The sequence below is a fragment of the Buteo buteo genome, chromosome 23 (assembly GCF_964188355.1).
Source record: "Buteo buteo chromosome 23, bButBut1.hap1.1, whole genome shotgun sequence".
Classification (NCBI taxonomy): domain Eukaryota; kingdom Metazoa; phylum Chordata; class Aves; order Accipitriformes; family Accipitridae; genus Buteo; species Buteo buteo.
The window spans coordinates 22759393-22772571 of NC_134193.1; the positions used below are offsets into that span (position 1 = coordinate 22759393).

The 13179-nt window shown below is 51.8% G+C and overlaps 3 protein-coding genes across 3 annotated transcripts; 1 reads left to right on the forward strand and 2 right to left on the reverse strand.

Annotated features, from left to right (window-relative positions):
- Positions 1-77: 77 nt before the first annotated feature.
- PPP6C (protein phosphatase 6 catalytic subunit) lies at positions 78-4252 on the reverse strand. Its single transcript, XM_075055483.1, has 7 exons — positions 4125-4252; positions 3947-4042; positions 3730-3795; positions 3094-3235; positions 2023-2102; positions 1668-1877; positions 78-926 (listed from the first exon to the last, which is right to left on the reverse strand). Exons 1-7 carry the CDS (start codon positions 4197-4199, stop codon positions 678-680), a joined length of 918 nt encoding a protein of 305 aa, XP_074911584.1. The 5' UTR covers positions 4200-4252; the 3' UTR covers positions 78-677.
- Positions 4253-4291: 39 nt separating this feature from the next.
- Positions 4292-7170, forward strand: RABEPK (Rab9 effector protein with kelch motifs). The gene is made up of 7 exons (XM_075054926.1): positions 4292-4412; positions 4496-4644; positions 4734-4886; positions 5093-5254; positions 5839-5988; positions 6154-6303; positions 6548-7170. Exons 1-7 carry the CDS (start codon positions 4354-4356, stop codon positions 6847-6849), a joined length of 1125 nt encoding a protein of 374 aa, XP_074911027.1. The 5' UTR covers positions 4292-4353; the 3' UTR covers positions 6850-7170.
- A 1073-nt stretch (positions 7171-8243) lies between these two features.
- HSPA5 (heat shock protein family A (Hsp70) member 5) lies at positions 8244-12526 on the reverse strand. The gene is made up of 9 exons (XM_075054925.1): positions 12492-12526; positions 12196-12337; positions 11747-11978; positions 11311-11448; positions 10934-11046; positions 10461-10851; positions 9902-10139; positions 9536-9703; positions 8244-9128 (listed from the first exon to the last, which is right to left on the reverse strand). The coding sequence occupies exons 2-9, from the start codon at positions 12312-12314 to the stop codon at positions 8569-8571; spliced, it is 1959 nt and encodes a 652-aa protein (XP_074911026.1). The 5' UTR covers positions 12315-12337; positions 12492-12526; the 3' UTR covers positions 8244-8568.
- Between the last annotated feature and the right edge of the window lie 653 nt (positions 12527-13179).

Sequence of the window (13179 nt, forward strand, 5' to 3'; positions counted from 1 at the left end):
GCGGGCAGGGCTCGTACGCGCGTTAATCAGCCTGGGGGGGCTGATGTAAGGTACGGCTTTATTAAAAATACAAGGTCTCTGAAAAAAATCAGAACAGTTATTTTAATGTACAAACTCAATCGCTGCAGCAGGTCTGGGTACTTTTAACTGGAATCCTAAGAAAACAAAACAAGGGGGGGGGGGCGGGGAACAGCCCTTCCGACCACTTTATTTTTTTCCACTTAAAACAAGCCACGAGGAGGACGACGGGGTTCTACGTGTACACAACACAAGGCAGTCACAGTCCCACCGTGCACACTAGAGGCAATAACTTTGCTGCTGAAATTTCTTAAAACTTACCAAACAAAAAGCTGAATAACACACTGGGACTGAGCTGCTTCCCGGGTATCATGATTGTTAAAAGGAAAACGTTTCATCTAAACCCAGAAATACACAAGAACTACATGCAGTAGTATAAATTTCAAGGACATATTACAAATACTCTGAAATTAATCTAGGGGAGGGAAAAGGAAAAAAAAAACAACACTTGCTACAGACACCATAATACACAATAAATTTAGATAATTTAAAAATAAAAAAAGGCAAGAGGCAGCATTTCAGCAGCAAAGTGCTCAATAAAAAGTATATTGTAAAGGGACAGTACAAGGGAAGAGGGAGACAGCAGGCAGGGAAAGGTCTCAGAGGAAATACGGTGTGGTTGTTCTAGGAGGAATTACACGTTCTGAATCTGGAACTGCGCGGAATAGCTTTGGTTCTCGTGTATTTACATCTTTAAAGACCATGATTGACGCAATATTTCCACAGCGGTAGCAGTAATTTGGAGCAGACCATACCGTTACCAATTTCTCATCAAACATGAATTTATAGCCTTCATGAACTAGCTGGTGCGCTCTGCAGATGAGTTTTAAGTTGTTGATGTGAACAAACTGCAAAGGAAAAAAGGAAGGTCAGTTTTCTCTGAGCAGCTGCACGCCACGGCCCACACAATCCTCTCCCAGCTACAGCCCCGGCACACGCACACCGTGAAATGGTTAAAAAGAAGCTTTTCCACCCAGTGCACCGAAAAAAAAAATTGGGGTTTTGAGAGCTGAGCAGTGAGCAACACCTATGAAATACAGGTGACAGCTGCAATGCCCAAGCCTGTGCCATCCGCAAGGCTTGATCCTCCCTGAACATGCTGCAGCAAGGCCAGAGCGACAACGTGAGGCTCGAGCGCGGCATTTGTAACACAGCTACTTCAGGAGCCTGGGTAGGCCAGCATGTGTCAGCCCCCAGAGGTCTGCTTGGCATTTTCCAAAGTAACAAAAATTAAGAATTGTTAAGAAAAATGTTTTTTTTTTTCTCCTAAATCCTTAGAAAAGTATTCTACAGAAACCCCAGTGATACTAGTTAGTGTCACTGTGTTACACTCTTTAAAAGCAAGATCAGTATTACCACAGCTGGCAGTCGTATTTATGCTTTTAAGTTCAAATGGCTCATTTTTCAGATTGTCTTGAGCGAACCTTCTCCATCACCATGACTTACTCGCAGCGGTCTTACAAGGAAAGTTCATCGTCTTGCAGGGTCCTCGACCCATTTGTCACTAGGGTAAATACCAAACTGAGCGCGACGCTTCAATTTATCTCATACCCGCAGTTACTTTATGTTGCACACAATGGCATCATTACCTCGTTCGTCACCTTTGCACCGAAGAGCCAGCCTGCTCCTCGCGGACTGATTGCCCACGTATCGACGTCTTCTGGATCAGACCAAACAAGGTCACAGAAGGCGCCTTTGTGAGGAATTTCTTGATTACGTTCGATGGTTCGAATTTGATCAAGTGTCTTGATGTCTGGAGAGAGGCCACCGTGCACACAGAGAATCTGCTCATCTATTAACTGGAGAAAAAAAGGCACATGTGCGACATACTCACTATTTAATCCAGGCCAGAACGCTACCAGTGTGATCCTTAAAGGTCACTAATTCTCACAGTCACACTTAGACAATCTACATGTATTTTTGTAATGTGGTGTTTACACTTACAGCTGCTATTGTGAGCATGTCAAAGACTTTGGTACAGTATCTCCAAGCATTAGCATTTCCGTATTTGGTTTGGCACTCATCTGTTAAACAGAGAATTTGTTCTTCTTAATGGATCAGAAGGCATTCAGACAATAAAATCAAACACTTACAGCAGAACTCGAAAGTCAGATGTATAACAAAAACCCTATCGGAAGCACCGCTAAGCAGTCCACTGCTTGCCACAGCTGGCCAGCTGGGAACTGACCCTTGCCTAGACCAGCTGAGTGCTTAAATTAGCAGATTTTATACAGGAGAATTGAGGCAGAAAGCGTGAACCGAGCAGGGCTGGTGGAAGATACTCTTATGACAAACGGGAGTTACAGGGGCTTTGTTTAAAGCTACATGAACGCGACAAGAAACCTGACGGGCAGGCATTTCTTGAGCAACCTCTGAACATTCGTACTTGATGCATTATCCAAAAGAAGGTATGTTACAGACGCTATTCTTTGTGGCAGGTGTTAAATACTTTCCAGGATTTCCTCAGGTTTTATCAAAGCCTCACACAACAAGAAGCTTCCAAGCAATTTAGTTTCCTCAGTTTTCCAATCAGTTGTTCTGCTGCTTATTTCTTGCCAGTGGCATTTTCCCAGAAGCTCACTGTTGACAACAAATGAGTTCCACAGCAAACTCTACGTGTGAAGCTGATTTTCAGTTATACTGAAACTTAAGAGGAATTATAGCAACACCACGACTTCAGGTAGAACTTTTCATTACAAGATACCAAAGCACATTCTGTATAAATACATGCTCTGTCTCTAAAATTGAACACGGCACCAAAAAAAAAACCAAACAGACACCCAGATGCTGGAGGAAAAGAGCAGCAAGATCTGGACTAACACACATTTCTACTTCACGAACATGATGATCACGTTACAAATGATAACACTCAAATTTTACTGAGCCCACTCCCCGTCCAGTCCCAGGAAAGCCCCGGGTAGCGCTGCATTCAGAACAGGTTTCCCAAGGGAAAGACGCCGTACTCGTTTATTACGCATTAGCCCCCCTTCAGAAACCATTTGGGTAAAGACTTACCATAAAATCCATACACTTGTGTTATCTGCCTGCTTTCATGATTGCCTCGTAACAGTGTGATACGATCAGGCCACTTAGCTTTTAGTGCAAGAAGGTAAGTGAAAGTCTCAAGACTATAATAACCTCTATCTACAAAGTCACCCTGCAAGTCAAAAAAATATTCGTAAATGGAAAAACAGTCAAATGGAAAAACGCAAAGTGATACATCCATTCTAAATTTCTCGCAGGGCATAAAGAAACCTAACGAACGCTGAAGGGACGCCGGGATCTGCTCGGATCTAGGAGAACGCGTTCTTTGGTCGCTCGGACCTGCAGCTTTGGGCTGCGCTCACCCAGAGCTGCCCCGGCACGCGACCTGATGGGCCCTCGGGACGTTCCGGCTAACCGGGTGCTGCCGCCGCACCGGCACGGCTCTGCTTGACCGGCACCGTGCTCCGCTCTTCCTGCCTCGCTTTGCGCCACGTAACTCGTACTTTACTCAACAAAAGAAAACCCCTACGTGGCAGGCGAACGGGAAAAGCAAACGCAGCGCCGGCGGGCAAGGTCTGAGACTCGACCGGCGTATCGGGATTTAAGCTTTAAACTCATTTTTTGAGCCCCTGCCGAGCGAGCGGGGTGAGCCCCGCCTGCGCGTACCATGAAAATGTAGTTGGTGTCGGGGACCTGGCCGCCCGTCCTGAACAGCTCGCACAGGTCGTAGAACTGCGGAGAGAAGCAGGAGGGTGAGGGCTGCGGGCACCGGCACCGACACCGGGCCGCACGGCACCGGGCCCCGCGGCGCCCGGCGGGCACGACCGGGCCGGGCACGACCGGACCGGGCCGGGCCGGGGGTGCGGGGCCGCCCGCCCGTTACCTGCCCGTGGATGTCCCCGCAGACGGTGACGGGCGTGGAGACGGGCTGGACGTTGGACTCCTCCAGCAGCAGGTCGCACACATAGTCGCAGAGGCGCTGCGGGAGAAGAGCGGGTCGGCACCGGCCTCGGCGCCGGCGCCGGGCCCGGCCCGCCCCGGCCCCCCCGCCCCGGCCGCACCTTGAGGTCGTTCTCGGGCAGGTACTTGCAGAGCCGAGCGATCTCCACGTACTTGTCCAGGTCCAGCGGCGCCATCTTGGGACGGCGACTCGGGCAGGAAGCGGAGCCCGCCACTTCCGGGGGGCGGCGGGGGGGCCGGCGGAAGCCCGGGGCACTTCCGGCGGGCGCGGGGCCGGAAGGCGGCAGCCGCTTCCGCCCGGGCGGCTGCCCTCCGGTGCGGCGGCCCGCCATGGGGCCGCGGGCGCTGCCGCTGCTGGAGCCGGGCCGCCGCCCGCAGCCGGCCAAGTGGTGAGCGGGGCGGGGCGGGACGGGGCGGACGGACGGGCCCGCCGGCCCGCCGCCGCTTGAGCGCTGCCCCTCGCTCCCCGCAGGTACCGGCTGTCACCGAGCGGGGACCGGCCCCGCGGACGCGTGGGCCACGGCTGCCTCTTCCTGCCGGGCGGCGGGACCGGCCGCGTCCTCCTCCTGGGCGGCGCCGACCCCGCCGGCGCCTTCGCGGACGCCCACTTCGTGGAGCTGGGTGAGGGCCGGGACGGGGGTGGTCGCGGCGGAGCGGGGGGGGAACCGGGTCGCGGGGCCGCCGCCGACCGCGCTCTCTGCCGCCCGCAGGCGCGCACCGCTGGGTCGCGGCCGGCTGGAGCGGGCTGCGGCCCCGCTACGAACACGCCACGTTCCTGCCCGCCACCGACCCCCCGCGACTCTGGGTCTTCGGCGGCGCCCACCCGGCGGGGAACCGGAGCTGCGTCCAGGCGCTGGACCTCGGTGAGTGCCCGAGGACCCGCGGCAGCGGGACCCCGAACCGCCAGCGCCTGGGGCTCCCCTCGCGGTTCGGTTTGCCCGGAGCTGGCTCCCAGGTGCCACAGAGGCCCAGCCAGGCACCTTCGGGGTGGCTGCCAGTTGGGAGGGGGAAGCAGAGCACGTTTTCTGTTACCGCCTTGATTACTTTGTTAATCAAATGTCTCAATTAGAAACGGGAACCTGGGAGAGTCCTGAAGTGAGCGGAGTGCAGCCGCTGCCTAGGACATTTCACACCTCCTCAGCAGCCATAGGAGACTGTCTGTATGTGTTTGGAGGGGGAGATAAAGGAGCAGAACCCGTTAAAGACCAGCAGCTTCACATGTTTGACTCAGGTACCTCTGGACAGGTAAAGGGCCCTTATGCCAAACGGTGGAATCCAGCCGCTGTTGAAGCGGAGGTCTGCGTTCTAGATGCAGAGACGTGGAAACGTTGGGCCCCTGCTTTGGCTTTGAGGTTAAATGAATGGGCGGGTGTTCCTCACTATTGATGTGCACTTACCTTTATGTAGTCGCTGGGAATTTGGGCCAAAACAGCAGTGTAAAGCTCTGGGATGAGGAACGCAGTGGGAGATGGGAGTGGCTTGTCACCTTTGCCCAACAGCGGATGCTTTTCTGTGGTGGCATCATCCTGTGCTGCTCATGCACTGTCAGAGTTGTCCTGTTCATTCTGAGGGCCCTGTGTACACCAGAAAAGGTTTGCTTTCTGGTTTGAATTCATCTTTCCTGTTGCTGAGCAACCCAAACAACACACAGAGCTCCACTGGAGGGCTTGCTCACGCTGTACAATATGGCATTAACTCTTCTCTGACCCTGCTGGAGGCACTTCCTTAAGAAGCCTCCGCAGGGCTCTGGGGTCACTGGCTTGTAGAGCTTCCAGAGTTCCCTTCCTAATGGAGCACATGTACTCCCATTTTTAGCCACCTTGACCTGGTCCCAGCCAGATACTCACGGTGATCCCCCCTCTCCTCGGCATGGACACGCTGTGGTTGCAGTCGGGACCAAACTCTTCATCCATGGAGGTTTAGCTGGTGATATTTTTTACAATGATCTGTTCTGCATTGATATAAGTAAGTATGGACATAGGCATCACAGAGCAACAGCTGTTGTGTGGTGCATTTTGAATTTGAGGAACCTTATTTCTAAAAGATCAGTTCTTAAGTGCTTAAAATAAAACAAAACTAATGGATTTTTTTATAAAGCATAACCATAGACATGTTCTTTTTCTCCATCAGATGACATGAGATGGGTTAAGATACCAGCCACAGGTGATGTCCCAGGAGGACGGGCATCCCACTCATCAGCTGTGTTTAAAGACCACTTGTACATTTTCGGTGGAATAGGTCCAGATGGGACACTAGATACTACATACAAGTATCACACAGGTAAGGAGATTTCTCTCAGCTGCGTAAGGGTAAGTGCCAGTCAGTTGGAAAATGCATTATGCCCTCAGTTCCTGGGCTTCACCCCCCGGTAGTTGGTATCATTGCACTGGAGTTAACACCAGTACAGGACTAAATGCTCTATAATGTTGAAAACTAATCTAATTAATGATGTCACTGTCCCAGCATGCTTTTTAAGCCTCTGAAGCTACATTTAAAGATGTGAATGTGTATCTTTGCACTGCAGAGAAGCAGCAGTGGACGCTCCTACAGTTTGACACCCCTCTGCCCGCTGGGAGGCTGGACCACGCCATGTGTGTCATTCCCTGGCAGGCTGGCAAGAGCAGAGATGCAGGTGCTGTCACGAGGGACAACAAAGCTGGGAGAGAGTCAACTGCATCAGTGGGTGACAAAACTGGCCCCCTCCAGAAGAGCCAAGAAGAGGAGGGGTGTGCTGAAGACACAGTCATGCATCTGCTGTTAATATTTGGTGGGATGGACACACAGGGGGAAATATACAGGGACTGCATTGTCAGTCTGATTGAATAGCAGAGCTGCAGTCCTGCACAGCACCAGCCTTTTCTACACAGTTTCTATAGTACTGTCAGATTAAATTAATTCTTCTTTCCAATAAAGAAATTCTTACCCTCAAAGGGATGGCACTGTGCTAACACAGCCCTGAGGTGCAGGCGCTTTCTCTGTACGCAGTCCTGCTGACAGTAGATACAGCAGTCCTTGCTGCCACTGCAGAAAGGCTTCAGCCGCTGTCACTTGACCACAGGTTGCTGGAACATGAGAGCCTGGCATGGTTTCTGCTGGGTCTGGACAGCTTTGCACCAGAAGAAACTCGCATACTCTTGTCTACAGAAACACTTCTGCCTGCAAAGCCACAGCACTACCTGGAAATGGAGTTGGGGGGGGGGTGATTTGAGTTTTAGCTTTCACCGTTTTCAACATGAATAAATGAAAACCAGAAAGTTGTCCCCCACACCAGGGAAAATGTGAAGTGCCCAGTGGTTTTAAGGAGGTATTAAGAGCAGGCACCACAAAAGCTCTTTCCATACTTGGTTCAATTTCTTCTCTAATCCCATGGATAGGGTAAAGATCACAGTTTAAAAAGAGAAGCTTAATTGAACTCAGCCTTTTTATCTAAGAGCATTTATTATATACAGACTAGCTTTCAGTCTTCAGAAAACCGGTCCAATGTCTCACACAAGACCCTAATAAAGCTCCTAAAAACAGGAGGAAATCAGTTGTAGTTAAGCTAGTCTCCTCCCTTACGTGGTTTGCATCATCACTGATGCAGGCACATAGCTCCACTACAGCTCTGACTGAGAACCTACCACCTCTCCAGGCTCTAGTGAAGCTGCACAACCACAGAGACCCCTCCCTTGAGCAGTTAGGTTGACTACCCCCCTTCCTTATTAGGATCTATTACATCATGAACTTTACACTACAGTTCCAAATACACCAGCACACTTCAGCATCAGGGTGTAGCACTTCTCAGGGGTCCCCATTCAACCACAGGCAAGAGATGCCAAACTGCTGGAGCCATTCACAGCACCTGTTCCCCAGCCCCAAGAGGAGAGGGGTACAGCCATCTGTCAGCACTGAACAGGCTGAGGTCAAGTTCCCCGAGGAGACCTCCCACTGGCCCCAAGCCAGACACATCAGCATTCTTACAGCTTTCAAGCCTCTCATCTTTTCCTTTCCAGCTTTCTCCACACCAAGTACCCTTGGGGCTCTCTTCCACAGGAAAAGCTGTAGGGCAGCCAGACTGCAGGAAGCATAGGGCTGTTACAGTTCACACCATCCCATGAAAGGCTTACCTTGAAGGGGTACCATACCCATGGTCAATCCAAATCCAACTGTTTAGGCATAATCCACATCTAGTTAAAGCTGGCTGCTGTAACTAGGTAAAGGAAAACAAAACTAGAACAAAGTCCAGTGTAAATAGCAAATTTATTGTGGTCACTTCAGGTAGAAAAGTTCTACACCAAATTCACATGACCAAGTTGTTAAATAGGATGCTTCCACTGCCAATACTTCTAAACCCATTTCGCATTTACACTCCCCCCCACTACCCTTCCCTCCCCAGACATTGAGCAACTGCTAACGAAAAGCAGTATACAGCCACTTCGGGCTAGCGTTTCCAGCTCCACTCACGAGTGAAGATTCAAAGTTACATTCCAAATTAAGAGTTCAATATTTTAAACAAGTGTTCCTGAGTCCAATATATACACACACAACATTCGGCAATGCCAGTATCTACAACTCGTCCTTCTCTGCTGCTTCCTCTTCACCAGGGGGAGGGCCTGCACTTCCATAGAGCTTGCTAACAATTGGCTGAACAACTTCCTCCAGCTCCTTCTTTTTCGCTTTGAAGTCTTCAATGTCTGCATCTTGATGGCTTTCGAGCCACTCAATCTTTTCCTCAACTGCTTTCTCTATTGTTTCTTTGTCTTCAGATGACAGCTTACCACCCAGCTTCTCTTTGTCCCCAATCTGATTCTTCAGAGAATAGGCATAGCTTTCCAGCTCATTCCGGGCATCAATGCGTTCCTTAAGCTTCTTGTCTTCCTCTGCAAACTTCTCAGCATCATTAACCATCCTCTCAATCTCTTCTGGTGTCAGCCGATTCTGATCATTTGTAATCGTGATCTTGTTTTTGTTCCCAGTGCCCTTGTCTTCAGCTGTGACACGGAGGATTCCGTTCACATCTATTTCAAAGGTGACTTCAATCTGGGGGACACCACGAGGAGCAGGAGGGATTCCAGTGAGATCAAACGTTCCCAGAAGATGATTATCCTTGGTGAGGGGACGCTCACCTAGAAGACACAATTAGAATACGGTTTCTTTCTTTCCTAGCTGTGGCTTGTACTTTGTGAAACCACAAGCTGCACACTTTCTAAAGGGAACGTTTTAATTCCAACCAGGCATCTGCCTAGCCACTTCCAACAGTTACCACCTCTTACTCTGAAGAGCTCTTCAGAATCCAACCATGGAAAAAGACACATTTGGAAAAAAAGTCTAGTAACAGCTTTTGATGCAGGTCAAAGAAGCCTGATCAAAGCAGCTTCAGAAAGCCACCACTGTTACCAAGGTCTCCCCCTATGAGGAGATGTCCATAACCATCTAGAAATATCTACAGCCTTTGTGATAAGACAGTAGCAAGTAGTGAAGTCCTATAGACAGATTCCAGCTGTAAACATGGTCCACCACAGGTGACACTTACCTTCATAGACCTTGATTGTCACAGTTGGCTGATTGTCAGAAGCTGTGGAGAAGATCTGAGACTTCTTTGTGGGAACAACAGTATTTCTTGGAATCAGTTTAGTCATTACACCTCCAACAGTCTCAATGCCAAGCGTCAGAGGACAGACATCAAGCAGTACCAAGTCACCTGTAACAGATCAAGGGTAAGACTGACATGACTTCAACCTGAAAGAAACACAGCATCTCATCACTACAAACAGGATGCTGAGGTCTCAGAGGCAGAGAACTTCTTAAGGACTGGAAAAGCTCTACTACATTTGTAGATAACTAATACCCACTACTCAGAGTCAATGCTCTCTTGAAGCGACAGTGAAGGTGTCATTACCTGTATCTTGGTCCCCAGAGAGAACACCAGCCTGGACAGCTGCACCATAGGCTACAGCCTCATCTGGATTAATGCCACGAGATGGCTCTTTCCCATTGAAGAACTCTTTAACTAGTTGCTGTATTTTGGGGATGCGAGTAGAGCCACCAACAAGAACAATCTCATCAATGTCAGACTTCTTTAGGTCAGAATCTTCCAGAACTTTCTGAACAGGTTTCATAGTAGAACGGAACAGGTCCTAGGAAGGCAAAAAAAAGCCCAGGGCTGTAAGACTGTATTCCCACATGGCTAGCCTCCAAATTATGCAGCCTTGGGGTACAAAGGACAACTGCTATAGAGGAGAAACATCAACTGGCTTATAACCAGCCTTGATGAGACTTCAGCTGTCATTAACACACACACAGCCCCAGCTACCCCAGCAAGGAGCAGCTGCCCGCTTTTTACCGCAAGCAGGAAGTTATTTATACCCCAAAGTGCAGTGTCACAGCATGAAATACTGCACATTCACAAGTCTCCAATCTAGAGCTGAGGCCACGTAACTTTACCTTTCTAAACTTACCATGTTCAGCTCCTCAAACTTGGCTCGAGTAAGTGTCTCTGAGAAATCCTCTCCTTCAAAGAAGGATTCTATTTCAATTCTAGCCTGGTGCTGAGATGACAAGGCTCGCTTTGCTTTCTCCACTTCCCGTCTTAACTTCTGCACAGCTCTGTTATCCTTCCTGACATCTTTTCCAGTTTTCTTCTTGTAGAGTTTGATAAAGTGTTCCATAACACGTTGGTCAAAGTCTTCTCCACCCAGGTGAGTGTCACCATTAGTAGCCACAACTTCAAAGACTCCATTGTCAATTGTGAGGAGGGAGACATCAAAAGTTCCACCACCCAAGTCAAACACGAGGATGTTCTTCTCACCCTCTCTCTTGTCCAATCCATAAGCAATGGCAGCAGCCGTTCTGTATAGGGAACAGCCCATTCAGAACACTGGGACCACCAGCCCCCAGCTCCCCAGGAGGCAGGATAGGTTAGGCTACTTACGGCTCATTGATGATTCGCATCACATTCAGCCCAGCAATAGTACCAGCATCTTTCGTAGCCTGACGCTGAGCATCATTGAAATAGGCTGGCACAGTAACAACAGCATGGGTAACCTGAATAAGGAGACAGATATAATTTTGTTACAGAAATGGAAGAAAAGCAGGTAGCATCTAAATAGCCATAGCAACACTGGTAACAAGTACCCCATTGTTCTTCAAAGAGAAGTAAAAACCCACCATCAACTGAGCCCATTCAACTGGGCTGGCCTAAGGGGCCAGCAGCACTGAACAGAGGTTAGCCCACAGATTCAGCCCACCCATCTTCAGTTTTATAAAGCTGCTGCTTTAGATTCTTCTTAGCAGCACTCATGAACTTACTTTCTTTCCCAAGTAAGCCTCAGCAGTTTCCTTCATCTTTGTCAGGACCATAGCAGAAATTTCTTCAGGAGCAAATGTTTTTGTCTGTCCACCTCCAACATCAACTTGAATATGGGGCTTGGCTTTCTTTTCAACAACCTGAAAAGAACAACATATGCTGTCCTATTCAACAATTCATAGAATTATTCCCACTGGCCCAAGTGTTTCTCTCTCTGAAGATTAAACAAAGCCTCCATATAACAAGACGTAATTTGAATGCTAGCTAACACAAGGAACTGTTGTCTATACACCACAGCCACATGGCTGCATCCTAACCCTCTCAGGAGGGCTAGGGCACTGCAAGGTTGCTCAAAAGGGCACCCTGATTCAGCAGTCTCTTCTGACCAGACTCAGAGATCCCCCTCCCACCATCCACCCCTCCACATTCGGGACTCACCTTGAACGGCAGGTACTTGATGTCCTGCTGCACAGAAGGGTCGTTCCAGGTGCGGCCAATCAGCCGCTTAGCATCAAACACGGTGTTCTCGGGGTTGGATGTAAGTTGGTTCTTGGCAGCATCCCCGATCAAGCGTTCCCCCTCGGGCGTGAACGCCACGTAGGACGGCGTGATGCGGTTCCCCTGGTCATTGGCGATGATTTCCACGCGGCCATTCTTGAAAACGCCCACGCTGGGGGGAGGGGGCGGGTAGCGGAACAGTCAGGCGTTGCTGGGGCCTGTACCCCCCCCCCGCTTCCGCTCCTCCCCTCCCGCCTCCCCGAGGCCCACAGCCCGCTTCCCCCCACACCCCCCGGGGCCCAGGACTCCCCGTGGGCCCAGGTGCCCCCACGCCGGAGGTCTAGCCGCTTCATCCTCCCCCCCACCCTAGGGGCCGTTCCCCCACTCACCAGGAGTAGGTTGTACCGAGGTCGATGCCCACCACCGTGCCCACGTCCTCCTTCTTCTCCTCTTCCTCCGCCCGCGCCGCGCCCAGCAGCAGCAGCAGCGCCCACAGGAGGTGCTTCATGCCGACCGCTCGCCCGCGCCACCCTGCCGAAAAGTCGCCGGTCACAAAATGGAGGCGCCACGTGCGCGGCGGCCGCCGGCAGCGCCGCTCGCCCCATCCCCCCCGGCCCAGTTGTTCTTCCTCTTCCTCCTCCCCCTCGACCCAGGCCCAGGCCCGGTCCCGCACCGCCGGCCTTACCGTCACCTACGGAACCGCCGCACCCCCAACCGCCGCTGAACGCCCAGGCCGCGCCGCCCGCCCTTATATACCTTCCGTTACTCCTTCGTGGAGGCTCGCCATTGGCTGCGGCGCCCTCGCTGGAGCTTTCCCATTGGTCGGCTGCTTCTAAGCTGGCCTTCCTTGATTGGCGAGAATCGGGCGGTCCCTCTGACAAGCCTGGCGCGCCCCCCTCCCGCCACCCCATTGGATCACCCCGCCGGCGTCGCGGACCTATCAACAGAGAAGCGTGAGCCAAGCGGAGGGAGCTCATTGGCTGAGGGCGGCCGTCATGGCGGGGCCGGGGGCAGCGGACGAAGGTGGGGGGGGGGGGGCACGTTCTGGAAGTTTCCATGGTTACCGACCCCGGGCGGGCCGGAGCCCGCCATGGCGGGGGGTCGGCCCTGGCGGCCCGCGCACCTGCGACGCCTCCCGCCCCGCAGCGGCCCTAGCAGGGCTGCCGGCACCCCGCGAGGGAGGTACGGTGAGGCAGGGGCCCCGCGGCCTGGCCCCGGCCCCGGCCCTAGCTGCGTGGACACATCCCCCTGCAGCCGGGTAGGGCCGGGCCTGGCGGGACCCCCTGAGCCCACAGACAGACACCCGTTAGCCCCCGTCCCTGAGCAGCCGCGGAAGCGCTGGGGGTGAGGTGATAAGGTGGGCGGCCAGCCCT